The sequence below is a fragment of the Lithohypha guttulata genome, assembly GCF_036872675.1.
Source record: "Lithohypha guttulata strain CCFEE 5908 chromosome Unknown scaffold_3, whole genome shotgun sequence".
Taxonomy (NCBI): Eukaryota; Fungi; Ascomycota; class Eurotiomycetes; order Chaetothyriales; family Trichomeriaceae; genus Lithohypha; species Lithohypha guttulata.
This window is the reverse complement of record NW_027042752.1, coordinates 1,248,846-1,275,894: the sequence shown is the minus strand read 5'-3', so window position 1 is coordinate 1,275,894 and position 27,049 is coordinate 1,248,846. Positions and strand designations below refer to the sequence as shown.

Here is a 27,049-nt window from a genome sequence, read left to right as displayed (position 1 = left end):
TGTCAATTTGATCAAGTTGCTGCAGAAGTCTCCCGACAACGGCATAGGCCGGCAGCTTCTTGGAGCTCGGAGGTGGATTACTATAAAGTCGGCACTGTCACTTGAATTCCACGCAGACAGTATTCCCTGGCTACAAACCAATCGTCGTGGTGGCATGCTGACAATATTCACAACGATGGCTGATGTTCGAAGGTGATTGACGGCTCTTCGGATTGAAGACGGTTGAGATGGACGTGCGGTTCGTAGCAGTGCTATGGAGGCCGCTGTTCGCTTCTCTCAGAACTCTGTACCAACCCAGCCAGATCAGCACTTCCTGAAGATCGACGTTGCTGGCAGAGTCTTAGAACTGTACAACATTGCGAAGAGGAGAAAACACGGAACAAAATATGACCTTATCCATACGTCCCACAAGCTACCGCCCTTTCGAGCCTTTGATTGGCATCCACTCGAGTCGACCCTGGTCGCTATAGGCCAGACAAGTGGTGAGGCAAGTTTGGTGAATCTCGCTGCTGGAAAGGACAGCACAATTACATTTACCGTCAGAAGCCCTCGATCGTGCAATGCAGTTGGCACGAACACCCAAAACTGGCTTGCTGCTGGCTTGGAGAAGGTCAGGAACGACTTCTGCCTCAACATCTGGGACCTGAATCAACGCCTCTCCCCTACCAACGAAAAGTCATACGGCAAAAGCAACGAACCACTATACAAGCTTGCTGGTGGTGAACCTATCACGAGTTTACGCTTCTTTCAGGATCAGCCTCGCTTGCTGGCAGCAGGTGTCAAGGGACAATTTGTTCGTCTATACGATTTGCGCGAACCCATCGCCTCGTCTGCACTACAATTTGCGACAAAATGTGTCAATAACATAGCTGTGGATTCACAGGACGAGAATTACCTTGCTTCGTGCTTGCCAGCCAACGTTCCGACAGTCTCAATTTGGGACAGGAGGATGATTGCACGCACGAGTGCACCTCAGTATGCCTTTAGCAATTATGTTAGCCAGGCAGACCAGCATCCAGAGTCTTCTCTAGAGATGAAAAATGTGGTGGATCCAAAAGGTCATATTTGGGGTCTACGCTTCTCGAAAACACAGCGAGGACATCTAGGAGTCCTTTCGAGCACTGGTCAAATGAGAATGCTAAAGCTGGGCCTAGATAATCTCGAACTGGTACCAATCAACGAACAGCAGGAATCACGAAACCTCGACTGGGACAAACAGCAGCCACAGGGAGTGTATCTGGACAATTCGCAAAACTTCTCCAATGAATGGGACGAGTACCCAGGTGTTGAAGAGGTCAAGAGGATTGTATCGTTCGACTTCACGACTTCAGAGGGTCATGGACAAACCGAAATCATTACTTTGACAGGACACGGTGCTATAAATATCGAGCGAATGAAAAGTGAGAGCCGCTCTGTCGTGTTGACCTCAAGCACCTCATTCCACGATGCAAAGGGACTCGTGGACCCCCAAAGAAACAACAAAACCACCATGGCCCCTGCAAATCAACAAGAAGATCGACTCGACCTCCTACCACATCTACGACAACGCTGTGAGCAAGGGTACCTCCTCGATCCCAGCACCAACCTCTCCATCGTCCAAACCAACGAGAAGCTCAGAGCATTATGGTCATGGCTCAAACATGCCAAGGACATTACCGCTCACAACGCTTTCGTGCAAGGAGACATCGACCTATCGTACCTCGGCGTCTTCGCCCTTTGGATGGAAGAGATCGACATCAAACACCGTTCAACACACGACTCAGCAAACATCAACAGTGCTCAAAGCTGCACAGTCCTTAGAGACACCGCACGACGGCTCAACCTGCAACGCGGCAAGGGCTGTACAACGGAATATCCAGCTAACAGAGCTCTATGTCTTCACGTTGCTGGCGTCGCATACACCTACGACGACATCAAGCACGAATGCAACGAACTGGTCGCAGCTGATGAGCATACCAAGGCCGCTGCTCTTGCTCTTTTCAGTGGCGAGGACAAGCTGGCTCAGCAAGCACTACGTAGCAAGGGAGCGAGCCATAATCACACAATGCTTGCTATGGCGTTGCTTGGAGCCTCAGGCAGACATCGACGTCTCAGTGGATCGAGGTTGTACGAACGAACTGATAACGAACCTACTGGTCAACAAGGCGAGGATTGGCAGGATGTCGTCACAGCTCTTGCCGAGGGTCTGTCAGATATCTATGCTAGAGCCATCCTGACATATGTCAAGTCTGGAGACTGGGAGGATGTCGTCAAACAGGACTGCATGCCCCTACGATATCGTATTTACATCGCCCTTCGTTATTTCGACGACTCGAAATTGACACGGTATCTTTCAAACACTAAGAACGAGGTCATCGCCACTGGCAATCTCGAAGGAATCCTTGTTACTGGCGCAGGCACTCCTGAGAGCGTCGAATTGCTCAAGAGCTATGCGCGGATATCTTCTGACCTACAAACTACGACTCTAGCAATGTCTTTTGCCGCTGCAAGCGACCAATACCTTCACCCCGACTCTCCACATATGCGTACTGTTGAATGTTTCCGCAGTATTTACAAATCACAACTCATGTCCCTAGGGCTCAAGTTCGATAAGACTCGCTTCGAAGTTGCGCTCTCTCGTGCCATTCGCATGACCAGCAAGACCACACCACCTCGAAAGAGGGAACAGATCCGCCTCGTCTGCAACCATTGCAACCAGTCTCTCTCACGATTTGGACATGAGCAGCAAAGCAATGAGCTGAAGGTCGACATGAAAGACACGGTAAAACACAATCTTGCGCCAGAGAAAGCAGCCGTGGCAGGTGTTGTATGTCCGAAATGTGCACGACATCTTCCCAGATGCGGCGTATGTGATCTCTGGCTCGGGACGCCAGATGAGACGTTCTCGAAGTGGTACAAGCCACCTTCGCGGAACAGTCAGGCCAACAGTAATGGTGTTGATTTGAGCGCAAGTATGGTCGGAAGCACAATCACCGCTATTGGACCGCAGATGCACTCGAACGCACCCAGTATTTCGGTCACGGGTACGAGCGCTGGCAGTAAGAAGGCCGAGGTGAGAAGAATCACTGCGGCTGATGTACCACCATCTGCGATCGAGGTTGTTGACGAAGAGGTGGCAAAGCAAGGAGAGCAAAAGAAGTGGTACGAGGCAATGCATAGGTTTACTGTATTTTGTATGCAGTGCTCGCACGGCTTCCATGCCGAACATGCCAGGATGTGGTTCCAGGGCGTCGATGGGCGGGAAGGACACAGAGATTGTCCTGTGCCGCTGTGTGAATGTTTTTGTAACGGCTAGAACTCTCCTCAAATGATCAGTGAATCACCGACGAATTCTCATCTATTTCTCTTTAATAGGTTCTCGAACCTCGACGTGTCTGGTAAAACAGGTTGATTGTGGGTCCACCTTACACATAGTATAGGCTGATGGCAGCACACGGTTGGTCTTCTTCTTCAACCTTCGTCCTTCACCAGATGATTGCTTGAATAAGGCAATGAAGTTGTCTTTGTCAAACCACGTAGCTTGGAGCTCGTATACATGAGCTCTACAGCATCCTCACGCATTTTGATGTGCGGGCCGGATTTCGCTAACATATAGAAGGGAAGAGTTCGTCCCATGGCGACCTCGAATTTTCGTACTTCAAAGTCGGCCCTCTGGTCAAGGTAAGAGTCGAGGCTGACTATGACATTGGACCAGGGAGACGCCACTTGAGGAATGTGAAGCTGAGAATCCACATCTAGTGGTGAAGTGGTGTGTAGCTCTTCGCGCAAGAGGATTTCCCAGCGCTGTAGTATCCATTTAGTCTCCACTCTTGCGTTTTTCAGAATGCTCAAAATCTGAGTCTTGTCTGATCCCTTGTGGTGCTCGACTTTGTCTGCAGCTTCTGTAAGGTCTTGCAGACCGAGCCGTAAGCTCTTTACGGCCTCGACTAGCCTTGTCACGGAACTCTCGTGCTGGGAAGGTCTGACATCTTGGGTCTGATTGCTTGATAAGACAGTAGGGAGAGCGCTTGCAAAGGCCTCACAATAGAACTTGATATGTGGCTCATGCATTTTGTCTGCTTTTGTGTGTTTCGCAAGCTTTGCTCCTGAGGTTACATGAGTGCAAGCGGTGCTCCAAGATCCACGAAACAGCTCCAGTATACCCAGTGTTGCAGAAGTCAACAAGATGACATCGATCGGAACGTCATTGAGAAGAAGAGCTTGCACGGCTTGCGAGGCGTGATCCAAGACCTGTAGCTGGTTACGCTTACCAGTGGCGGAATCGCTGTCTCGTCTCACCAGCGATTCAGACGACATTGCTGCGGCCAGCATAGCATGTCGAACACTAGGATAAGCCCAGGCTGCTTGAGGAACAAGAGTGTGCCAGAAGTATGGAGCAGCACTAGATCTGCTCACCATAGCGGCTGTCTGCTTAAGAAAGAACTCCAGGTAATACTTCTCAACATTGACATAAGGCCCTGTAGGAGTTACAGTCATCGGGGTCGGAGTGTGTGGTCTGATTGTTGACGGTGCTGAGCTGTGCGGCTTGATGATAGTAAGGGCTTTCTGGGGTTGCCAGCTGCTAGGTAGGTCAAGAGCATTTGACATTACAGATTGCCCCATGTGATCTACCTTCGCTCCTGGTGAACGGACAACGTCGACTTCGTCCGTGGGGGGAGCTTCGGGGTAACCCTCGCATCGGAAGCCGGAGAGTATGCATCGTCGACACGAGGGTCTGGCCTCGTCGCATTTTACGTGGCGAGTCTTACAGGTCTTACACCCTGTTCGTGCTTTGGGAGCCCATTTGCGTCGGCGGTTCGACTCATTCTTCTCTGTCATCCTTCAAGGCACGGAAACGTTGACTCGAAACGTGCGGCATTGTCTGTGGCTAAAAAATCCCTGTTCAGCTGCTGTGTTAGTGCTGAGAATACTGACGACGTGGAAAGGTGCTTTCAGGTGGAACGGGCATGTAGGAAAAGCAAGACGTGAAGTAGAATTGAGCAAGTCTCGCCAAGTCAAGTCATTCGATAGTCGATTTGACAAGTCGTTCGGATATTCGAGTTCGGTAAAGAGCATTGGCAGAGGGCGTGGTGGGGCGCGGAGTATTACTTGAAGTCACGAAAGGTCGTGCTTTCAGCTGATGAAGTTTGGATTCGCCTCCACGCTGGGGGTATGTGTTTCCACCAGCTGATTCTCGTCCAGGTGACCCGAATCTCTCGGGCTTTAATATCTAATGGACAAGGATCTGTTCTCTTTGCTATTCCCACCAGAAACAACGTGCAAATCTCTAGGATACGATTACATTTAGTTATTGGATATAGCGTGGTCGAAAATCGTCGACTTAACACCGTTTCCGATCTGTTACATATTCTAATGACGTAGTGATTACATTAGTTCGCTAGATTGGGCTTATTCATGTCAGATCTGGGAGCATAAGTTGTTCATGTGCAGAAGCCTCCTCGGATGTCAGGAGCACCAAAAATACAAGACAATCCTAGAGGTAACACTCATCTTCGGCATCCTTCTGAAGGGCAGTCAAACAGCAAGTAGTTCATCAACTACAGTATGCTTATTCAAAGAGAACCAGAGCGTTGTTGTTCAACGGCGGAATTGTCGCCCAACATGTACAAGATTGTGAAGAAGCGGCAATTAACCGAGGGCCTCAGGTACTTGCCTCTTTTATCTCGAGAGGGCTGAGATTTTGAGATGCAACACATCGCACGGAACGACAGGTATTCAATTATTCTTTGAGTTGTTGCCTGAGACTTGCACACTCCTGTCACCATATTTGCAGTCAGTCCTTCTCAAGAAAAACTCAATTCTTCGACAAGACACCTACTTAACACTCCTCTTTCCCGAAGACCACAGCTCTAGCCAGCTAACAACCGATTGGTTGTAAATCTGGGAAGTTATGGCGAGAGGGCCCAAGAGCAGACCGCAAGTGAGCGAACTTATCCTCAACTCATATCCATCCTGTGATCACTGTATGAGTTGGTCGGAGGATGGTCTTGTCGTAGCAACGAACGAAAATGTCTATCTTGTGCAGAAACGAATGAATGCCATGTCCAAAGATGCTGAGCCTTGGTCTACCTCAGCCCTTCGAGTCGATCAATTCACCTACGATGAATGGCCCGAGCAACCACTAGCCACGGTCGAGGATTTTTCGGTGGGTGAGGAGCAATCTGATTCGGTTGCAGTGTCAGCACTGTGGTCATCGAGTGGTGTTGGAATGCATAGACGATGTGTTCTCGGAGTGTTGACATCTAATTTGCTTTTCTCCATATGGGAGACGAACGGCTTTGATCGAGGCTGGCGCAGAACATACATCTTGAACCATCTCCCTCGCATTGAGTCAGCAAGTACGCAGTCTGCTTCGCTACCGAAACGATGGCGAATTCGGGCATTTGCTTGGTCTGCAACTCTCAAAAAGTCTGAAGAAGATCGCTGGGGAGAACAGTTTCTTATCGTTGCCGACGACGACGACAATCTAACATTGTTGAGTGTGAGGAAAGCACGCCGAGGACAGTATGGTACTTGGGAAGTCCACGCTATCTGCACAACGTCGCTGAAGAGCTCGGACCGTACATCGGCAGGACGTGTTGTGCCAAAAAGCTTACACTCTCAGATCACACGAGGTTCAAGCATTGAGCGCCTCGAGATGCATGACTGGAATATTGCCACTTCTGGCCATCGCCCGGACAACGAACGGCTAATTGCAACAGCCAGGATCACGTATCGAACATCTAATTCACATACACCCAGCTCCGTCTCTGTGACTCTCACTTGTTCGCAGGGACATATAGACGGCACTTTCGGTCCGAGCTCCCACGATACGGATTCTGCTATGACATCATCACTAGCAGGTATCGACGTGGCTGCACAAAGACTCAAAAAGGAGCCTCAGTGGCGCCAAGCATTAGACGATTGTTGCGATGCTTATAGGAAAACCTACGAGCTGAACGTGTCGCGATACCGTCTGTGGACATTAGCCATAGATCCTGCAGGCATGTACGAGGTGGCATGTGTAACTCTTCATCCTGTTGAGGCGTTCGAGTATACATCTGCTATTCAGGAGAAGACCCGACTCATATTCACAAGGCGAAACTCTGCCAACCTGCCAAGCACTACGCAACAGAACCTCAAAGACGTGGACCAGGTTCTGGCTAGTAGTCTTCAAGTTGTTACAAAGTGTGGTGGCGATCCGAACTGCTTAAGCACCGATATAGATCGCACGATGATTCAGCTGTTCTACACTGCAGCCGGATATTCTAGCCAGTATGAAGACGAACGTGTGTTGTTGCGAGAAATGCTGGAATTTCAACCGAATGCAGATGTTGGGGTGATCGGAAGCGATGCACAGAACGTCCGTGCGTTAGGAACACCAGCGCACCCTTCACAAACATCAGGAGTCGAGCCGTGCAGCATTTGTAGCGCCACGATTAATCTAACATCGGACTTAGGGGTTGCTACATGCACGTCAGGACATGTATTCGTTCGGTGCAGCTTGTCATTGCTCTCCATACAGGAGCCGGCCATCTCAAAATATTGTTCGGGATGCAGCAGGCAGTTTCTGAATCCGCTCAAGCTTGGACCACTACCAACCCGAAGCGTCGTATCAAGACTATTGGATGAATTTGATACATGCCCGTACTGTGGCGGCAGGTATCGGGGTTGAAGACGTGATCCGAAATCGTCATTGCACCATGTTCTTTGTTCAAGTTCGTGCTCAGTCAATTTGCAATGCGTTCAACAAAGGCTGTCTTTGTACTATCTTGAACAATGATTCTGAGCCAACGTTCCAGTTGCCCAGTCCTCACGAACAGAAGAACCGGAAACAGTATGGAAGTCCTCGAATGCGGCCATCTTCTAGAGGTTCGCCAGCATGCAAAAGTGCATGCAGGACCTCGCCTCCCGGTGTTGAGAAGCTCGCTATTCGAGCTTAGAAATTCTTGCGACCATGCCTTTTGTGCCAGCCAGTCCGACACGACTCTTCTCAAGACGTCAATCGTTGGGGAAGATGCAAAAACTCCGCAAATTAAATTCTAAGAGAGATAGCCAGACAAAAGTCAACAAAACTCCTGAAGCAGTGCTCAACGACCCACTACTAAGCGGAAGCCTGTCGCAACACGACCTGATTACCACAAAACTCTCGCAGGACAGCACCAGCCCAGCTAAGGAAGCTTCTGGGAGCAGCACGGACAGCAGTACTCAGCAGGATATCTTTGCTGCACTAGCGGATACTGCTGCTTTCACCGAGGCAGCGTCTGTCTCCGGAAAAGAAGATCAAGCGTCTCTGGAGACTGCTACAGAACCGGAACATCTGTTCGAGGAGGATACTGCTCCAATCATTGGCCGAGCAAGCAGCGTCAGAGCCAGCAAGCCACAGATCGTCCAGCACAAACACACGAAAAAGGCACGCCTGCAGGTGAAAAATATGGATAGCATTGATGAGACCGACGATCAAGGTGGCCCAAGTGCACGTATCCCGCGAGAGGAAGATGCTACAGTCGATCGCCGAAGTTCCGCTGTCTCTCAGTCTGCCATCTCAGCTAGCTCGAAGGACACCACAGCAAACTCTGCTTCCGATAAAGGGCCAAGTGAGTTTGAACCTGTTCCGGCCCATACCCCAGGATTACCAACTGGTGGCACTGTACACTCAATCCACCCATCAATCGTCGATGCAGATATACCTACTGTCTCTAGTTCGAACCAGGACCACAACGAAACTGCACCTGTGCCAGCAATCAATAGAACAATGTCATCGCCCTTGCCGCTACCGGGCAAAGGATTGAGTCGCCGTGTTACCATTCGACCTGCCGACCTCATCATTAAGAACCACGATCGTGATGGACCTAGCACTTTTCGTGAATCAGTAGTCACTACACCCTATCCAGCTCGCATGAACAGCGACGCCAGTAGCTTGGATTTTGACGCTGAGAAGAAACAAAATGAAATGAAGGCACCAACATCGAGGGCAGGTAGAGACAAGGCAAGACGAGGAGTCTCCTTTACTGCTGCGCCTGGATCAAAGGACAGGTTTCCCTCCCCAGAGAGACCAGAAGTACTGTTCATCGATCTTAATTTGTCGCGACATCCATGCGCACGTACTACTATCGAGATTCAGATCGCTGGCAAAAGTACCTTTGATGACGAGATGCTCTTCAATCAAATCAGAGCAGCGTATACAAAGCAGCTGCTAGGCTCAACTCGTTTACTATTTCTTCTGGTACGGCGACTCGGCTACGTCTCTGTGACTGTTCCGACCAACTATGACGCCTCAGAATTCAACGGTGTTGACTTTATGAGGAATTTGTCTAACCCAAATTATGGCCACAAGCGTAAGGCATGGGTCATCTGGCTCCGGAAAAATAATCCCCAGTCAGCATCTCGTCTTTCTTCCAGCCTTATGCATCCAGCACCCGTCAGACAGATCGACAACCTAAACCGTCTCTCCTCCCTTCGAACACGAAGTCTAGGTCATAGTCGCCAAGGCAGTCGAAATCGAACCGATAGCACAGACTGTAACGAGGAGAACAAGCGCTTCCGTACAATCTCGGATGCGAGCTCGTTCCATTTTGTCTACTCTCCAGCCATGCCACGTCTACCTTTCCTATCCTCGAAGGACAACTCAGAACCTCAGGTAAGTCCCACTACTCAAGCCAACGCAACGGTCGGTTCACCTGTAAGATCTTTCTTCTGGCCAAGCAATCTCAGCTCTAGCCTATCGACGGCTTCTAGAATGGGCAATGAATCTACCGACACGGAAAGCAATAGGATTTTAACGTTGTCCTTTCAGCACGAGTACAGGATTGGTGTGATTGCCTTCTTAACTTTCATGGTGGCGTTGCAAGCTGTAGTTGGAAGCATTATTTGGGTCATTTTTGGTGTGCCCGGGACGAGACCTGGCGGAAACGAGAGTTATGTGACTGCAACCACGCAGAAGTTTGGACGGCCTGACTGGAAGATCGACTCGAAGGGAAGGGTGCTTACTGGACTCGTTATTGGGTTGGTGATGCTGATTCTTGGTTGTCTTTTTGAGGGTGCATTGGTATTGGGTAGTTGGCTGTTGCTGTAAAATACTGGCAGACAGGACTGTGACTATAGAAGAAGTAATGAAGGAGCGACCTAAGTGAAATTGAAGCTCTTCCTGCTCTACGCTGCAAATATAATCGAGCAGGAACGGTTCGCTTGCTACTTCGACCCGTTCTCGACGAGGATACTAAACTCCATTAAACTCGTCTTTCACTCTGATCAGCTGCACATGTTTTCGTTTCAACCTTGACATCACCTTCGCGTTCAGTGAGGACATCGCCAATACCTATTTCGTGACATGTCAATTTAACAGTCGTCTACCACTTCATATGGCCTTCGTAGAACATTCACAAGAACATCTGCAGCACCAATCTACTCAGGCACCACATACAAACTATGGAATCACTCTTTCACCCCAAAGAATGACCACATGGCATACAGCTGCACGGACAGCCTAGATCAACACAAAAGTTCCGAATCTTCATACATGCCTCCCTCAGCGCGAACCACAACCCAAAAATGACCTCGCAGACAATCATCTCGATCCTGTCTTGGACTCCTCAGACATCGCTGACACCATTGCGCAAAACCAATCCGTGGCGCCGAATCCTCAAGAAAGCATACCAGCTCCGAAACCTCTCAAGAAGACACGAAAGAAATGGAATCCTATGCCCCACACAGCATCAAGCGAACAAGATCCGCAGCCACCACCAGCACCACAATTGTCAGGACGACGGAGTAGGTCGGAACAAATACCCGGACCAGATAGAAAAGAAAGACAACCCATGCAAAGACAGAACACGACTCCAGCACCTCTTGTGCGATATACACAGTGGCCAACGCCCGTGCCACGGTACGAGAGAACTATTTCGATGGATCTGCTGGTGCAAACCTCGATGAGGAAATGAGACAGTTTGAGTTGAGGATGCAGTGGCTTGAGGGACAAGTTGGGAGGCAGGAGGAGAGGCATGTGGGCGAGGTATAGTATCCTTGGCTGGAGATGGAGCATGGATCGAGGTGAGAGACAGAACTTGAAGATTGGGAGACGTTGGTTGAGTCGTAAATGCGTTGGAGCGTTCATGGAGTCTTGAATTGGACATGGACGAATTCGCAGCAGGATAAGAGTCTATCGATATCAGTGAAGAGAACCGTTAAAGAGGTAAGGAAGAGATAAGTTGAATAGAGCATAGATTTGCTGCGAAGATCCGACCCATGGTTGCACAAGTATGTCTACCTGAATATAGTTTCCAACAGTTGCGAAAATCGAGTTCTGCTGTGCAGTCGCAAGTACCTCAGGACTATGCAACCTTACATCTGCACACGACGCACGTCAATTGACACAAGCGGCGACGAGAATTGTAACAATCATCGTTGACGTTTTTGCCGATCAATCCAGATCGTGGCTCCTGCTCGACGAGCAGTTTCGAAAATTCTTGGCCTTCGTACAAACCGGCTGATCGCTCGAATCTCCAGCATTCGCTGTTCCAGGGTAGCGTCGTCGTTCACTCGACCTCTCTCAATGAACTCGGAGCTCGTGTGCAGTGCTTGTGTAATCAAGATAGTTCTCGTCCTTCGTCATGGTTCGTCCCCATTCCAAACGGTCACTTCATCCAAACATGTTATTCATAGCTTTATGCGCCAACTCTACACCCAAGAAAGTAGCAGCATTCGCCGGCACAGCTCTCGCCAACGCCGGTCCGAATCCAGGAAAGAATGCCTTAATGCCACCCTTGCCATACAACTGCGAGATTGTACCACCAATAGTCGGCTTTCCAGGATCAGTCTGTATCCTGCTCTTGATGGTATCGACTGGGAAGACAGGTATCCACATAGCGACACCAGCTGCACCACCGGCAGCGAGGACGGCCGACAAGCTTAGTTCGCCGGTTGCGTTGCCCTCTGCGTCTTTGGGGGATAGTGTGCGCTTGATGTATTCGTAGGTTGCGAAGTAGGCTGCTGAGCCTGGGCCGTCTCTTGCTAGGGTCATGGCGCTGCCGCGGAAGACGGATTTGATGCCGCCTTCTTTGTAGAGTTGTCTGACGACGTCGACGCCGCCGGAGTATTTTGGCTTTTCGCCTGGAGCGAGCTGTTTCTGGCCTTGGATTTGTAGTAGGACTTTGACGCGCTCGAAGGGTGCGGTGATTAGTGTCATGGGTATGGCAGAGAAGAAGCCAGCTGCGGAGATCTGCCCTATGCTGTATTGGGGCGTGTTGTTTTTGACTGGGACGACGGTGGTGGCTTCGACTAGCTTCTTGCCCATGTCGTAACCCCAGAAGCTCACGGCGAACATGGGAGTTACGCCCACTAGTGGTGCAGATACACCGGCGTATAGACCGCGGAACATGCCCTCGCGAGCTACTGTTCTCCTGACCACGTCCATGGCACCAGTGTATACACCTTTCTCAGCTGTTTGTAAACGGACCTTGACCAGGTCGAAAGGGTGGCCGACCACGACGGCGCAGACACCACCAACACCACCTGCTGCAAGAGATCTCAGACCCGAAGCAGCCTTCTTAGCACTTTGCTCGACTTCCTTCTTGAGATCCTCCTTGGAAGGTAATTCATCGCGGGAGGTCGGTATGGACGATATTGTTTCTTGAGCTTTAGATTGTATGGAGGAAAGTGTGTTGTTCGTGGAGGACTTGACGTCCTGGACGGTCGGTGCCATAGCTAGCAATATTCAGAAAAGTCCCGAGTTCCGGCCAGTAAGTGAAGTATACTCTAAAACTCCCAGATGCTGCCTAGTCGTCGTGGTCAGCTTTATTGTTGGTGACCACGCGTTTCGTCTCGAGATCAGCTGCAAGCTTGGCCAATGTGATGTAGCTCGCTTCCGTAAGCTGAAAGGACAACTCAGTATAGGCAGAGAGTCTTGTACTGGGCGCGTACGAAGTAGCTCTCCTCGTGGGGTACTTATATAATTATGCAAATCGTCAACGTTCAGAACAACGTGCTTCAGATGGGACAGGCTTTTTTGTCTACCTTCCGCAAAGCTTAAGCTTCAATGTGGAAGAACAACAAACTCGATCTCAGAGCTTGTGACGCAGTTGTGCATGCGACTCGTACCTGCAGTGACATGCGATTAGATATACGTTCCGCCGAGGTTGATTTTCAGCGCTCGGATTTTGCCCGGGGCGAAGAGGTCTGGGCTTGGCTCGAGATTGTCTGTGCTTTTCCTTCTGGGGTTGTCTGGGCGAGCCTGCCCCTGCTTGCGGGCAGAACACCCTGCTTATTGCTACGCATGCGTTGATTGGCAGGTCCGATGGAAGTGGGAGACTCACCATCAGATCTCTGGAGAACGACCAACGGGCAACGGAGTTATCTCGTGAAACGTCAAGGTGATGTTATAGTACCGTAGCGGAACATTATCTTATTATTTACACAATAGATGGATTTTGTGTCTCCCGACCGCTTGTACTCAGAGGCCGACAGCCGTAAACCTAGGAAAGACTATTCGCTTCGCAGCCGTTCGATTCCCCATGAACGCCCCATCTATCCCACAACGACTTAGTAGGCCTGATTGCCCCAGTGGCTGACCTCTCGGCGGACAACTGTCTTCTCTAGTGCTCGTCGCTCTGGCATCTCATCCATGACTTCCATCTCGAGCTCGACGTTGCCACCAATTGTCTCACGCTTCTTGAGGCCAGAGTCGTCTTGGTGGTAAACCATGGTAGCAGCATATGTCTTCCAGTTCGAGCAGGTGTTCTTGTAGGCTTGCGAGTTCACCTTAGTGCCGTACATGGACGGGATCTCGGATGGTCGTTCCAAGAACCCGAGGGAAAGACCACCAGCAGCATGCCAGCTGATGTGGCAGTGGAGCAACCAAGCACCTGGATTATCAGTCTTGAATGCAACGACGGCCCAGCCTTGCGAGGTCAACTGGACTGTATCTCGTCGTGGTGGGTTGGTGAAGTTGAGCTGACCGAGGTTCGCAGATGCGCTGAATGTGCCGGTGCCGGTTCCCAGGATGAAAAAGTCGTGACCATGGAGATGCATCTAGGGAAATATGTTAGTTTTGGGGTACGTTCGTCGAGCATTCTAGGCACTTACAGGATGAGGAGCAAAGAATTGGTTCTGGAGAACCCAGTATGTCCAGACGTTGGCAGTTGGGAGCGACACAATGTGCCTGGCCGTGTCAAATTGGTTGACTGAAGCCACTGAACTTTGCAGAACCGGGGCGGACCAGTCAATAACTTGGCTGATACCACCGATGTTCCATTGGAAAACAGTGTCGTTGGTTGTTCGTACAGTGCCCACGCCCACGCCCAGGCTGCTGACGGCCGAAGTGAAAGGAGCAGAATCAACGTTGAGAGCAAAGACAGGCTTCAGTACGCTGATGGGCTCGTCAACACAGGCATTACTGTGTGTCGTGGTCAACCTAGAGGTTGGGAGAGCGCCGCTCGCACCGGTGTATGAAATGATACCGTTGGCATTGCCAGTCCCGTCATTGGCACCAAAGGAGCAATCACCAGCCTTCAAAGCTCGGAACCAGTAGTTGCCAACTGGCTGCTTGGCTTCAACAATGATATCGTATCTTTGACCAGTTGAAAGTGAGAGTTCCTTGGTGCTGTAAGGATTAAGGGGGATGAAGTCCATTGCGACAACGAGCAAATCATGCTGGTCAATCTGAACTTTGTATTGGTGGTCTACCGCAGCATTGATGATCCTAATCTTGTGCTTCAGTCCTGGAGTGAACGTCCACTTGGAGCGTTGTCCTGCCGATCCATCGACTTTGACGTTCTGACCATTGAGAAGATAGTTGATAGCTGTCGGCGGTCCGAATCGAGATGCGAGCCAAGTCTCCTGGAATGCAGTCAAGGCATAATCATCCGTGATCATGACAGTACCCAGATCGACGTCGTAGTTGGCAGAAGTTGGGCCGTTAATGACAATAGGACCTCGAACACCCTCACCATACTGACTCGAAAAATGGGAGTGATACCATGAACTGCCATATTGAGTGGCCTGGAATTTGTATGTCATGCTATCGCCCGGAGCAATTGGGCACTGTGTGACACCACCAATACCATCTTGGTCATTGCCGTTCTGCTGAACCAGTCCATGCCAATGGATGCTAGTACCGTTGTGCTGCAGATTGTTGACTACAGTGATCTCGAGCATGTCACCCCAGTCAGCAGTAATGGTAGGTCCTGGACTTTGGCCATTGACAAGGAAACCGAGCTTCCTGTCACCTTGCGGAGAGATCGTACCGTTTGTGATGGTCAAGGTGTATTTGACAGTCTTGCCAGTATTTGGCCATGTGGTATAATAGTTGGTGTTGATATCAAATCCAGGACCCCAACTGCATCGGTGTTGAGCGCTGTTTGCCAAACCCGGGTTGCTTTTGGCATCTTGTATACACGAAGTAGTGTTCGAGCTGGTTGTGACATTCGTGCCCGTGGTGCTGTTAATACCAGATATCACGGTAGCTGTGGAGAGAGGGACAGAGGAAGTAGCTGATGGGATTGTAGGAACAATCGATGGTAATTGACCCAGGCTTGTGACAGATGCTGTCTGTGTCTGGCCAGAAGGAATGTTTAGGTTTCTGAGGCCTGACGATGAGGACGCTGCTGAAGGCGCGAACGGGTTGGCTGTTGGTCTGCTTGTCAGCGTTGTACCAACGAAGAAACTCGAGACTCGAGACGCGAAATTTGGTCTCTGTGCACCAGGTCGTTGCGCTTCGGCGCCTGCTGCAAGGGCCACAGCCGCAACGAGGATATCTGTAACCTTCATGATTAGTAAGAAAAACAAAAGTCAAAAAGTAAGTAGTTTTAAAAGAGTGACTGCACACGATGCCTTGAACGAGTGAAAGGCAAAGGTACTGGTTAGTTGAGCGTATAGAGAGCGGCGCTGGAAGTCAGGAAACAGAGATGAAGTAGAGGAACAGCATATATCAGAGTGGTGCTGGCAGAGTGTTTGGAGCACGGAGTGAGTAGCCCAGAGGCGTGTGCTAGCTCAAGCCTCAATTCTAAGTTGAGCGCCACAACATGTAGGCGGACTATGTACCAGTGGGCAGTTTCCGCTGGCACTTCGTGCTGAAGGTACGAGAGCTAGGGACATATTGATTAAAGACCGGCTCGGCTCAACGTCTGGAAAGTTGTGTCATTGTCAGTCGCTGTAAATTGAATAGAGGTATGCATCCAGACTCCGGGTCGATAGCCAAGGCTCGCTTTGCTCAAGCGAGCGATCTCGAAAGTGAACTGTTCCTGTATACACCATAAGCATACTGTACGTCTTTGCTGCTGTCAGCATGAACGTGTCCTTCGTGTTCAGTCTTCGGCGCGCTTCGCAGAGAGACTGTGATAACGCCGAAGACGTTCCTAGCCTTCAATTGTGAGTCAGGATGCAGGAAAGTATTTTGGCCACGCGTTACGAATTTTTGGTACCACATTTGACATCAAGCGTCGTGAATAGCGGTGCCAGGCCCACAATAGAAGCGCTCTTACTTCGTGCTGTTACCACCCACAGAAACAATGACGCGAAATGGGAGGCAGCAGTGACGAGGATAGGGGAAAGTTGTGTAATAAGGCGAGGCGCGAGGTCCAGAAGATGGAAGAGCTTGTGCCGAAAAGAGCACAGAGTTTAATGGCTGTCAAGCTTTCGATCAACAGCTTACGCCTTGTGTGGCTCTTTTAGGTCTAGCGCTGCATTATAAGATGAGATGGCTCTCTGGACTTTCTCAGGAGTACAGGTCGAATGCAAAGATTTGGTGATGGTCGTACTAAACCTCAGCCACCAGGTAGCGACAAGCCAACTAACGAAAACTTCGTACATCGGAAATTGCTGCGCATAGGAAAAGACAAAGAGGTACACGTGGTAACCTCAGAGTATATACGATACATATATGACGGTGCATCGCACCCCTTCGGCTTCCAGGCACGTCCAGCATAATTCCGGTTGAAATCATTCGGCGAACCGGACAGACCGTCGGATCTCAAATCTACTACGAGTGCAATCGGCGCAGCTGAGATTAGATTGGGACCCCTTGAGGGTACTTGACGTCCGCCTGGCTAGACGGTCCTCTACACGAAACGTCCTTGTCCAGCATCCAGATGTCAGGAACCAGGATGCCACACAATATCCAGCCTGTCAAGGAGCTGCGGCACGTGGTGAGCAAGATAGGTTGTGGTTGTGAGGTATGGGTGGTTGCACGTTGTGTAAGTCACACTGACGAGGAAGATGGATTTGGCTGTCAGTATCAGTTGTTCTTGTAATCTTGAGATTGTGTGCATCGGTCTTCGGCATACGCAATCTTTGAGATGCATCCTTGTGACCAGCGTCTTGACGATACAGTCTGTCGTGCACCGAGCTCATTGAGCCATGCTCAAGCTCAGTAGTACTTGGAAAACCATGACGTTGTCGTGGTATCAGGCAGGATTGCCACTCGATATATGGTGAGAATCTCGACAGTTCAGATCAACTGTTTCTGAAGTGTCACTCTTCTCCCAAACTTTCCCTCACGACCTTCCTACACCTTCTTCTGAATTCTTTTGGATCCTCTCTCCACATTTTTGCAGCATCCACGTTTGCTGGGCTCTCGTCGTTGGGGGAACTCAGCATACTTATAACACTCAGCAATATGGTTTCGGGACTCTGAACTGGGGACCACCTCTCGGCGGCCGATTCGTAGCCATATTTGTCTTCCTCCGGAGGATGTAATATCGAGATGCATACTTCGCCGTTGTCATACACTGCCGTTCAATTAGCTACCCAGCTCTTTGCCACTGTGGCCAACAGACTTACCATTTGGATGGAATATGGGTGTCTCAAATTTCATCTTTGGTGGCATCATTGGATAGTCTTTTGGAAAGCTCAAACGTGCCTTGAAGAAGCCTCCACCATAGAACTTGCATTCGTCGCTCATCATCAACATGACCTCCCACTCAAAGACGTTGTTGTCCACGAGCCCACAACTTATGCCTGGAATGTCCTTGTCTGATTGCATCTGTTTCAGCTGACGGCCAAGCAGGCCAGCTGCGGAGGTCGCCATTTTGTTCAAGAAGCCTCGCTCGAGGGTGCAGAGGGTGTGCTGTGGTGGGCTTGCTTGAGGCTATTCGCTGTGTGAAGGAAAGGCAGTATCAACTGGTCGAGGTTTCGAATGAAGGTTTATATTGACAAATTCTTGTAGCTAGTCGCGAAATCGTTAAGAATGATGTGTTGGGCAAGAGAGCTGCTCTTTACTGGCAAGTGCAATATGTGCGCGCGATGGCTGTCAGTGCATGAGGGTCATTACAGTACTGTCGAGAGTCAAGCGCCTGGGATGCTTCTCCAATTTGTGTTCTGGAAGGTGGCACGCACGTCAGCAGGCTCGCGGTTGTGGATCTTGGTGTGCCCCAGGCATTTATGTCATGATACAGAATGTTCAGATCTTAATTACGCGAGAAACTTGTCAGCAAAATCAAACCGCGTATTTGCACGAACGAAATACGCAGAGGAGGCAAGCTCACAGCATCATGACCAAATTTTGAATCAACTGGAGACTATGAATGTCTGGATACTATATCCCGTAAATTCCTTTAGAGATACATGCCTGTATAGATGATGTTCAAGTTCTCTGAGGATCTGCCCCTGCGCGGGCAGCCTATCGCGTATAGACTCTTATGACTTGCCTAGGATCCCCTGTTTGCAATACCATGCATACTCTTCATCATCTCGCCAAAGGCAGGACCGAACAAAGTATGAGCTTCAATCATGGCAACGATAGAGAATAGAAGCCATGTTGCCATGATCAGTGCTGCGACCTTGACGACTGTCTTTAGTAAACGTCTTCTGCATTCCCAATTGAACGATCTCCACGCTTCGACAATGCCGATCTTGCCTTGTCCACCAATGATCTCAGGTGTCGTCAAACCGCCAAAAGTTCGATCAAACGGCACAATGGTCTCGTCTTCTTCGGGAAGCATGCTAGCTGCAACTCGAACCATTGCAACCGTCGCTGGTACGTCAAGCAGGACGAAGAGTAACACAGTCAGCAACATGGCGAAGAAGAGTTGTCCAGCACCAGCATATGCCTCTTTCATGCCAGGTTGATATGATGGATCGTTCATATGGCGCAATACACCAAAGCTGTTTGTAACCAACAGAGGAAGAATAGTCACGACTTGTGATGTGACTGCCCAGATAGCGACCGCTGGAGCGATTTTCTTCCAGGTCCGAAGATACGGGGTCGGAATTCGTTGGTACCATCTTTTTGGGGAGGGCTCGGAAATGATAATATGAATCCAGGTCATGTGAATATTGGCCTATTGTAAATTTATTAGTAACTGCATCCACTCGTTTGTGTAAAATGCTTACCAATGCTACTTCGGCGATGATAGCAGCTATGATTGTGAGAAATGGACTGTTCGACGCCGACGACAGCATTCCAACCACAATGCTACGAGTAAAGTTCCAGACAACATAAGCTGAAAACCCTCGAAAGACCCACAAGTATCCAGCTCTGACTCTCAAGTGCCTGGCAGTCTTCTTCAGAGAGGCAGTTATGGGTTGTGTCTTGATGAGGTTGACATCTGCATCGTCCTGTCTGAGGCTACCATCCTCTTGGTAAGCAGGCGGTGAATCATCGACAGGCTCGACTGATTCTATCGGAACATAAGCTGTCGTGGAAGAGGATTCGACCATACATAGGGTAAGGATGAGGTGGCCAGCCGTGTAGGACAGGACTGCAAGAAGGACGAAAAAGAAGGCACAAGTAAGCAGAAAGATGAGAGCTGCGAACGGAGGTATCTGATGAACTTCGGGGGTATCGTCTGCTTGTCGCATTGTACTGTAGCGCTGCACAAGGTTGACGCCTCGCCTAGTGAAAGAGTGTGCCAATGTCATCGTCGCCTGTTTGCGAAAGAACCAGTATACTTTTGAATTGGAACTACGAGTAAGGAAACAAAGATACAGGAAGAATCCTAGTGATTTCTATGTCAAGGTGGCAAGGCCCCTTTCTTTGTAGTCAGTAGGGGTGCGAGGAAGCGGATGTTTTCAGCACGATGATCGCCTCGTTGTTCGGCCGCGCAGCAGTTCACAAGGCTTGTCAGCATACGTACACGGACCAATTAGTGCAGGCAAACTCCCAACGGTTGAGCTTGAAACCTGGTGGCTGCTGATAGGTGGAAATATCACCCCTGGCGTCAAACAGCGGTCACTGCCACAGTTGACCTGACAAGCCTGCAGTGCCTTGTTTGTGCACATGTTAGCGTAGCCCGTGCTATGGCAGTCGCGTGCTCGTGAGAATGTGCATAGGCGGACTTTCCTGATCTGCGTCATAGTGTGCAGGTTGTGATGCACACTGTCAGGAGCGACCAACATCACAAGCCTGCTTTTTTCACCAAAGTTGAAACAATCGTGTTCTCTGCATTATTGTCTTGCAGCTTCCACCAAAGTTTGCCTTTCAAAAACTCTGCATATCACACAATTGGCGAAACCGCCTTGTATCTGCAACCAAACTTTCCACTCCCTTCGAACATATCCGTACCATTATTCGAAAATCCCACAAACATGTCGGCCCTAAACGACGTTAACAGTCAGATCGACCCTGGTTCTGACAACCTCTGGAACAAGAACTCAGCTACCTCGAATACAACCGATGCCAAGCTCAATTCTTCGGCACAGAATGTACAAGAGCAAGCTGCTGGCCTCGCTGATGCTGTCAAGACAAGTGAGATGTTTTCCTGCAAGACGTGTTGGATATTAAACTGACAATTGACAGATGCTGCCAATGCCTACAATTCGGTGCAAAACTCTCAGTTCGCTCAAGATATTGCCAATGGGTACGCTTAATGTGAAACGAAAAATGAAAACGACTGACATATGGTAGTCCTGCCGCACAAACCGTCAAGGAGCAAGCAGCTGTGACTGGCAACGAGTTCTCCGACCTCGCAAACTCTCGAAAGATGCCAAACTACAAGGCTGCAAATGACACTCCATTGACCCGTGAGTATGAGACAGCCACGCTTGACCAGTACTGACCGAGCAAAAGATTACCACAGCTTCTTCTTTAACCTGCTGAGCTGGAAGAATCCGAGTATGTTTCCACTACTACGTGATACCGAATACCTACTTACATTCAACAGGAGCAACCGGCATTACCTTTGCCAGTTTGATCATCTTCATTTTCTCCACTCGGTATCTACCACTTGCTCGTCTGTTCCTAAAGGGCACATGGACTATTCTTGGAAGTAAGCACATCCAGGTCCAACGATGACTTGCAAAGTCTAACCTTCTTTAGTTGTCACGCTCATCGAAGCTGCTGCGCAGTTCACTATCGGATCAAGCGTCGCGAACTCGGTTCGTCCCCGGAAATACTACAAAATTCCTAAAGAGAACCTCGAGGCTACACTTGATGATGTTGAACAACTGATCAACTTCTTCGTGATCGAAGGCCAGCGAATAATATTCGCCGAGAACATCCCAAATACTGCCATTGTGAGTGATTCTACCACTTAAGGTCATACAATGCTAACAAATCTGCAGGCCTTCCTTGCCTCATTCCTGAGCTACTACCTGATCAAGCTTCTCCCAGCATGGGGCTTCGCTCTTTTCTCAAGCTGCATCGTCTTCCTCGTCCCGCTCGTCTACACCTCGAACAAGGAGTTGATTGACTCGCAGCTTCAGCACGCAAATGAAGTCGTGACTGCACAGACCCAACAACTCCGAGATATTACCGCCGATCGCACAAGCAAGGCAGCTGAGAGCGTGAAGAGCTACACCAATGAGTATGCTGGTTTAGCATCAGAATACATTGGCAAGAGCAGACAGAAGATCTCTATGCCAGCTACCAATGGTGCTTCAAGCAATTCTGCTTCTAGCACCTCCAATACCAGCTTCGCCACTAAGGAAGCAGATTTTCCCAAAGCCCCAAGCACGGATTTCCCTTCTTCAGCTGAGCATACTCGGCCAATTGTGAAGGCGCCCGGTGATGGTGAGCCAGTTGCTGCATCCGCTTATGCCATCTAAATGCAGGAGTCACGTGTGGGACACTGCAGAAACAGCCGGACGCTTCGGTAGAGCCTGTACGATCTATCGACAGGACTATACGATGGCAACAATTTGAGAGATAGTCAGATCGATCGACTAAAAAGTCCTGTGTCCCACGGGCGACAGAATATGAAGGATTAAGATCGAAATATCAGAATGAATAGGCATTATACTTTATGTTGGAGTGCTGGGACGAAATGAGGCAGCAACGTGTGCGACTTTGACTTGATTCTATCTGGACAAGCAGAACCATCAACTGCTTGGTAGGAAGCAGTCTTTTATCTGTAACATAGTTCGAAACAAGCAATATGGTTTGTGCAGCCTAGGATCCCGCTATTGATGGTAATAAAAAGCCACTTCCAGGTATGGGCAGACACCCGGTTTCAGGAGGCAACCTCAGGTCATCCCAACTCGTTTCTTCCTTGTGCGATTAACGTTCAAACCTATCCTGGTCTTCCTGAAACACTATAAACTTACACATAGCTCTTGAAATATACTGGATCTGTGCAAGATGTGCATGCAAGCAAATAATTGACTACCAAAAAGCTCCCTAGACCACTTTTGGAGGCTTAATATACGCGATTTAACATATATTATTCGCCATTTGAACACGTTGCTAACCTCGATATCTTGATCATACCACAGGTCCAGAGCGCGTCTTCCGTTCAGAGTTTGATTGACAATACCGTCGCTCAGGCATTAGACACGATTTTACTCGGAAGAATAAAACAAAAAGAAAGAGAAAAGAACAACCAAAAATGACAGGGAAACGAGTGAAGGACTCAGTTGCTTGTACTACAGCTTCCTCCGCTACCAACTATCTGACCATGCGTGACTCCCTCTTCCATCCACGAAACCTGACTTCCGGCAATCTCAAAGCAAGACTGCTCAACACCACACTAACACTACTCCCCGCCATGGCCGCCGCAGCCCACACCGGACTCAACCTCCACTGACTGATAGGAAAGAACACCCCCGCCGCGACCGGGATCAGCGCAACGTTGTAGATGGCGGCCCATGCGAAGTTGATCTTGACACGTTGAAAGACTCGTTTTGATACGGAGAGGAGGTGTGAGATCGATTCAAGGTTGGAGTTGAGTAGGATGAACGATGCGGACGTCAGTGCGATGTCTGAGCCGGAGGATAGAGCGATGCTGACGTCTGCTGCTTGGAGGGCTGGGGTGTCGTTCGTGCCGTCGCCGCAGAAGGCTACTATTCTGCGTTTGTTGGAGGTGTTTTGCTGTAGTTCTTGGACGTAGGCTGCTTTGTCTTGTGGTAGGGCACCGGCGCGGATGTTTGAGACGGGAATGTCGAGCTGTGATGCGATTGCGTGGGCTGTGGCACGGTTGTCCCCTGTGCACATGTAGACCTCGATGTTTTGAGAACGCAGAGCGGCGAGCACAGATGGTGCTTCGCTGCGAATAGGGTCTGTGATTGCAAAGATCATGTGTGGTGTGAAGGGTGACAATGGAAGCTGCTTTTCGGGACTGATAGAGGCTGGCGGTAATCGTCGGATCGAAAGAATGGCTGTTGTGCAGCCTGAAGCCTGTAACCGGAACAGAGTCGATGCGAGGAACTCGTTCGATGCCAGTGATTCGGATTGCCTCCCAGCATGATTTCCTGAGCTGGTTGTAACGGTTGAGAGTCCGGCCAATTGACGTTCGTTGCCAATCGCAGCCTCGTATCTTATCGTGTCAGATTCTGGCGTCCGGACATTGAATGTGCCTCTCATGCCTTGACCAGGTAATTCCTTGACCTCAACTACTGATATGCTGAAGTCGTCGTGAATTGGTCGGTTTTCTTGGCAAAACAGACTGATTGCTTTGGCAATAGGGTGTGTGCTGGATTCTTCCATTATACTAGCCAGCTGCAGGGCGAGGTCAGTAGCATGCTTCTCATCCGATCTGTGAACTGATTGCATCTCCGTCACTCTCATCTTGCCTTCTGTCAAGGTTCCGGTCTTGTCGAACACGATCGCATTGAGCTGAGATGCTTCTTGAAATGCTTCTCCACCACCTTGAACAAGAATACCAGCTTTGGCTGCAAGACCTCCACCAACAAAGAGTGCTGTAGGTGCAGCAAGACCGAGACCGCAAGGACAAGCAACCACGAATACGGCGATCGCAAATTCGACAGACCAGAAAGGCCACCCGCCTTGGTCAACATCCAACCAGTGGTGAGGCAAGACTCCTGATTGGCCTAGTCCAAGCCATGCCAACCATGTCAAGACGGCAACAAGAGTGATAGCAGGGGTGAAGTAACTTGTCATAACGTCCGCAAAGCGCTCAATTGGTGCTCGTTTGCCCTGCCCAAGACGAACAACGTTGATGATTTGGTCGAGCATAGATTTGCCACCCAGCTCCTTGACCACAATCCTGACAGGGTCCGAGACATTCACAGAGCCAGTCAAGATTCTGTCGCCCCTGATTTTCTTAGCTGGCTTCGATTCGCCAGTGAGCGAGCTCTCGTCGAATAGGAAAGTACCATCTTGGTCGATCACACCATCAGTAGGGGGTGAGCTGCCATGTGGAATATTGACGACATCGCCGACCTCAAGCAAGTCGATCGGTATACTCCGTACACCTGACTTGTCATCTTTTCCAAAGTCTTGTCTGTCAACCAGTAGAGCCGTTGTAGGTCTGAGCTTACCAAGCATGGCCACCGCGTCACCTGTCTTAGACTTGCTGTATGCCTGCAAGAACTTGCCGCAAAGGACAAACAGCGTCAAAAAGGTAACCGTGTCGAAGTATGTCATCGAATGTCGAGTCTCCGTGCCTTCGTGGCTGTTCCCTGTATTCTTCGAACGACTTGCCTCCATAAATAAGATAGCTAAGGAAGAGAAGTACGCCACAGATGTGCCTGCACTCAATAGTAGGTTCATACTTCCAAAGCGGTAAAGCCTTCTCAATACTGGTACCTTACTCTTAGGTCGCCACAAAGCCCAGATCTCTTTGAGTGCTCGAGTGTGGAAGATGCTGGCACCATAGAACATGACTGGCGTGGTTATGAGAAACATTGTCCAATCCATCCTCGTAGCATTTCCCAGCCATAAAGGTTGCTCGAAACACGTCCTGATTGGATTGTCTTCCGAAACGAAGCTCATGAACACGACGCCAATGATGAAACTCGGTATTGCTGCTACTAAGGTGAACACCAAGTGGCGAAGGATTCGATTGCTTTCTTTTCGATGTACCTCTTGCGATCTCTCCTCCATGCTGGGTGGCTGCCAAACGGAAGCGACGATAATTGGATCAGCAGACTCGATAACGTATTTGATACGTCGTACAGTCAACTCGGGCGGTGCAGGCTCGTATCGGATGACGAGTCGTGGATGTTTCAGATCTGGCAACACTATTATCTCAATCTTTCCGTCAAAGGCTTGCTGGAGCTTCGTGACGATATTCGAAGGACACTGTGAACAGTACATGCCTGTGATTTCCCATCCGACCGAACGAAATTGCTGTTCTGTCGTACAGAAGATCTCTCTCAACTCGACTAACGAGCCTTCAAATCCAAGGTCTTCGATAGTTTCTAGCACTTTGTCGATTGTAGACTTCTCAGCCAAGGTAGTAGTGACAGCATTACCGAGAAGATCCACATTAATCGAAGTCAGACCTTCAAGCTCTTCCAGCCCACTCCTCACAACGGTTGCACAAGCTCCGCAGGTCATGCCTTCAATGCTGATGATCGCTTTGTACGGACCACTGGTTTGCTCTGGCCCAGGAGGAGATTCTAGCCGGTCGATTGAGGCTTCAAAACCAACATCCTCAATTGAATCAACAACTCTCTGCGCCTCCACTGTTGTGCCTTGAAAGGTGATCTTGGCGTTGTTTGATAGCAAAGAGACTTGGACATCCTCTAGAAAATCAAGAGACTTCAGCCCATCGGTAACAGCATTCACACAGGACGCACAGGTCATGCCGACGATTGATATGGTGGCAACATGTTTCTGAGCGGCCGTGATTGGTGGTGAGGAGTTCGCACTTTGAACCTTCTCGACATACTGGATTTCAGTGGTGCCAGATTCCAAGTCCTGGGAGTTACCACCAGCGCGCAGTGATTCTCGCTTGTGGGGGCGGCCCGGTCGTACACGAGACAGGTTACCTTCTCGTGGGGCAGATTCTTGACAAGCTCTGCAATTTGCGACGTGTTTCCTCCGTGCCTTGCTCATGAAGAGAGAAAAGTGTTGTTGATGCTTGAGCTGATCGAGCCTGCTAGGCACATCAACGGCGCCAATGACACGGTCAGATGCATCACTTGTGGTGACATGCCGGACTTCAAAAGCAGCGTCAAGGAGGACGTCAACAATTGTGCTTGTCAAATCCGGTTCATGCTGAATGCATATCGTGTGGCTAAGGAGGCTGACATCGACATTAAAGATGCCATGTAGAGGTCTGATCGTGTCCTGGGCATAAGATACACATGAGGCACAGTGTAGATTCGTGACAAATAGAGTCGTGGTATGGGTGTCCTCCGACGATAATGACGTGGGAGATGCAATGCCTCGTGGTGAAAAGAACACCGTGCTAGGTATTGTTATTCTGGTCATTCTGAGTTATTGTCAATATGAATTGTTAGAAACTGGATCCTTTCAATAAGGAGAGAAGGCGGATATGGATACAAAGTCGTTAGTAATATGGCTGGGGAAGGGCTGCGCTTTGTCCAGCAAAGACGCGTGTGTATTGATCAGAACACCATGTAAGAAAAGAATGGGAAATACAGCGATACGGAAACCTGGCGAAATTGATGGAAGCATGAGTTGAGAGATTAGTGCGTAAGGTGAGTCAAAATGTCATTATCGGAATCTGTGTTCACGAAGTCAAGGCAGCGGCGATGGAAAAGGTTGTGTTGTTTCATGGTTCGAGATGGTTGATGACTTTACGCACAAAAAGCGCACCTCCTAAGAGAACGAAGTTTGCAGATCTTGTAATGCTTGGCTGAGCTTGTCTTACGCCAACAAGACTGGGATTTTGGTGTGTTTCCGTTTGAAGCCGCGAAATCACGTTATACCACTAAACTCCTTTCTGCCATGCACCAGCTCGCTGCTCACTCCTGTCCAATCATCACTTACGGT

At 49.6% G+C, this 27,049-nt stretch overlaps 10 protein-coding genes across 10 annotated transcripts; 4 read left to right on the top strand and 6 right to left on the bottom strand.

The window, feature by feature from the left end:
- Positions 1-253: 253 nt before the first annotated feature.
- On the top strand, positions 254-3,295 carry LTR64_004244 (uncharacterized protein; the record flags this gene model as incomplete). Its single annotated transcript, XM_064898591.1, has 1 exon — positions 254-3,295. One exon carries the CDS (start codon positions 254-256, stop codon positions 3,293-3,295), a length of 3,042 nt encoding a protein of 1,013 aa, XP_064754548.1.
- A 155-nt stretch (positions 3,296-3,450) lies between these two features.
- Positions 3,451-4,587, bottom strand: LTR64_004243 (uncharacterized protein; the record flags this gene model as incomplete). The annotated part of the gene is made up of 1 exon (XM_064898590.1): positions 3,451-4,587. The coding sequence occupies one exon, from the start codon at positions 4,585-4,587 to the stop codon at positions 3,451-3,453; it is 1,137 nt and encodes a 378-aa protein (XP_064754547.1).
- Positions 4,588-6,040: 1,453 nt separating this feature from the next.
- LTR64_004242 (uncharacterized protein) lies at positions 6,041-7,611 on the top strand (the record flags this gene model as incomplete). Its single annotated transcript, XM_064898589.1, has 2 exons — positions 6,041-7,346; positions 7,505-7,611. 2 exons carry the CDS (start codon positions 6,041-6,043, stop codon positions 7,609-7,611), a joined length of 1,413 nt encoding a protein of 470 aa, XP_064754546.1.
- A 325-nt stretch (positions 7,612-7,936) lies between these two features.
- LTR64_004241 (uncharacterized protein) lies at positions 7,937-9,717 on the top strand (the record flags this gene model as incomplete). The annotated part of the gene is made up of 2 exons (XM_064898588.1): positions 7,937-9,619; positions 9,700-9,717. The coding sequence occupies 2 exons, from the start codon at positions 7,937-7,939 to the stop codon at positions 9,715-9,717; spliced, it is 1,701 nt and encodes a 566-aa protein (XP_064754545.1).
- Positions 9,718-11,617: 1,900 nt separating this feature from the next.
- On the bottom strand, positions 11,618-12,679 carry CRC1 (carnitine transporter; the record flags this gene model as incomplete). Its single annotated transcript, XM_064898587.1, has 1 exon — positions 11,618-12,679. The coding sequence occupies one exon, from the start codon at positions 12,677-12,679 to the stop codon at positions 11,618-11,620; it is 1,062 nt and encodes a 353-aa protein (XP_064754544.1).
- Positions 12,680-13,515: 836 nt separating this feature from the next.
- Positions 13,516-15,741, bottom strand: lcc1 (laccase, multicopper oxidase, benzenediol:oxygen oxidorectuctase; the record flags this gene model as incomplete). Its single annotated transcript, XM_064898586.1, has 2 exons — positions 13,516-14,004; positions 14,059-15,741. 2 exons carry the CDS (start codon positions 15,739-15,741, stop codon positions 13,516-13,518), a joined length of 2,172 nt encoding a protein of 723 aa, XP_064754543.1.
- Positions 15,742-17,442: 1,701 nt separating this feature from the next.
- On the bottom strand, positions 17,443-17,998 carry ubc15 (Ubiquitin-conjugating enzyme E2 15; the record flags this gene model as incomplete). Its single annotated transcript, XM_064898585.1, has 2 exons — positions 17,443-17,699; positions 17,752-17,998. 2 exons carry the CDS (start codon positions 17,996-17,998, stop codon positions 17,443-17,445), a joined length of 504 nt encoding a protein of 167 aa, XP_064754542.1.
- A 619-nt stretch (positions 17,999-18,617) lies between these two features.
- On the bottom strand, positions 18,618-19,830 carry LTR64_004237 (uncharacterized protein; the record flags this gene model as incomplete). The annotated part of the gene is made up of 2 exons (XM_064898584.1): positions 18,618-19,250; positions 19,303-19,830. The coding sequence occupies 2 exons, from the start codon at positions 19,828-19,830 to the stop codon at positions 18,618-18,620; spliced, it is 1,161 nt and encodes a 386-aa protein (XP_064754541.1).
- A 666-nt stretch (positions 19,831-20,496) lies between these two features.
- Positions 20,497-21,954, top strand: LTR64_004236 (uncharacterized protein; the record flags this gene model as incomplete). The annotated part of the gene is made up of 6 exons (XM_064898583.1): positions 20,497-20,656; positions 20,708-20,768; positions 20,816-20,931; positions 21,072-21,176; positions 21,227-21,423; positions 21,472-21,954. The coding sequence occupies 6 exons, from the start codon at positions 20,497-20,499 to the stop codon at positions 21,952-21,954; spliced, it is 1,122 nt and encodes a 373-aa protein (XP_064754540.1).
- Positions 21,955-22,792: 838 nt separating this feature from the next.
- LTR64_004235 (uncharacterized protein) lies at positions 22,793-26,524 on the bottom strand (the record flags this gene model as incomplete). The annotated part of the gene is made up of 2 exons (XM_064898582.1): positions 22,793-24,834; positions 24,898-26,524. 2 exons carry the CDS (start codon positions 26,522-26,524, stop codon positions 22,793-22,795), a joined length of 3,669 nt encoding a protein of 1,222 aa, XP_064754539.1.
- Positions 26,525-27,049: the final 525 nt, after the last annotated feature.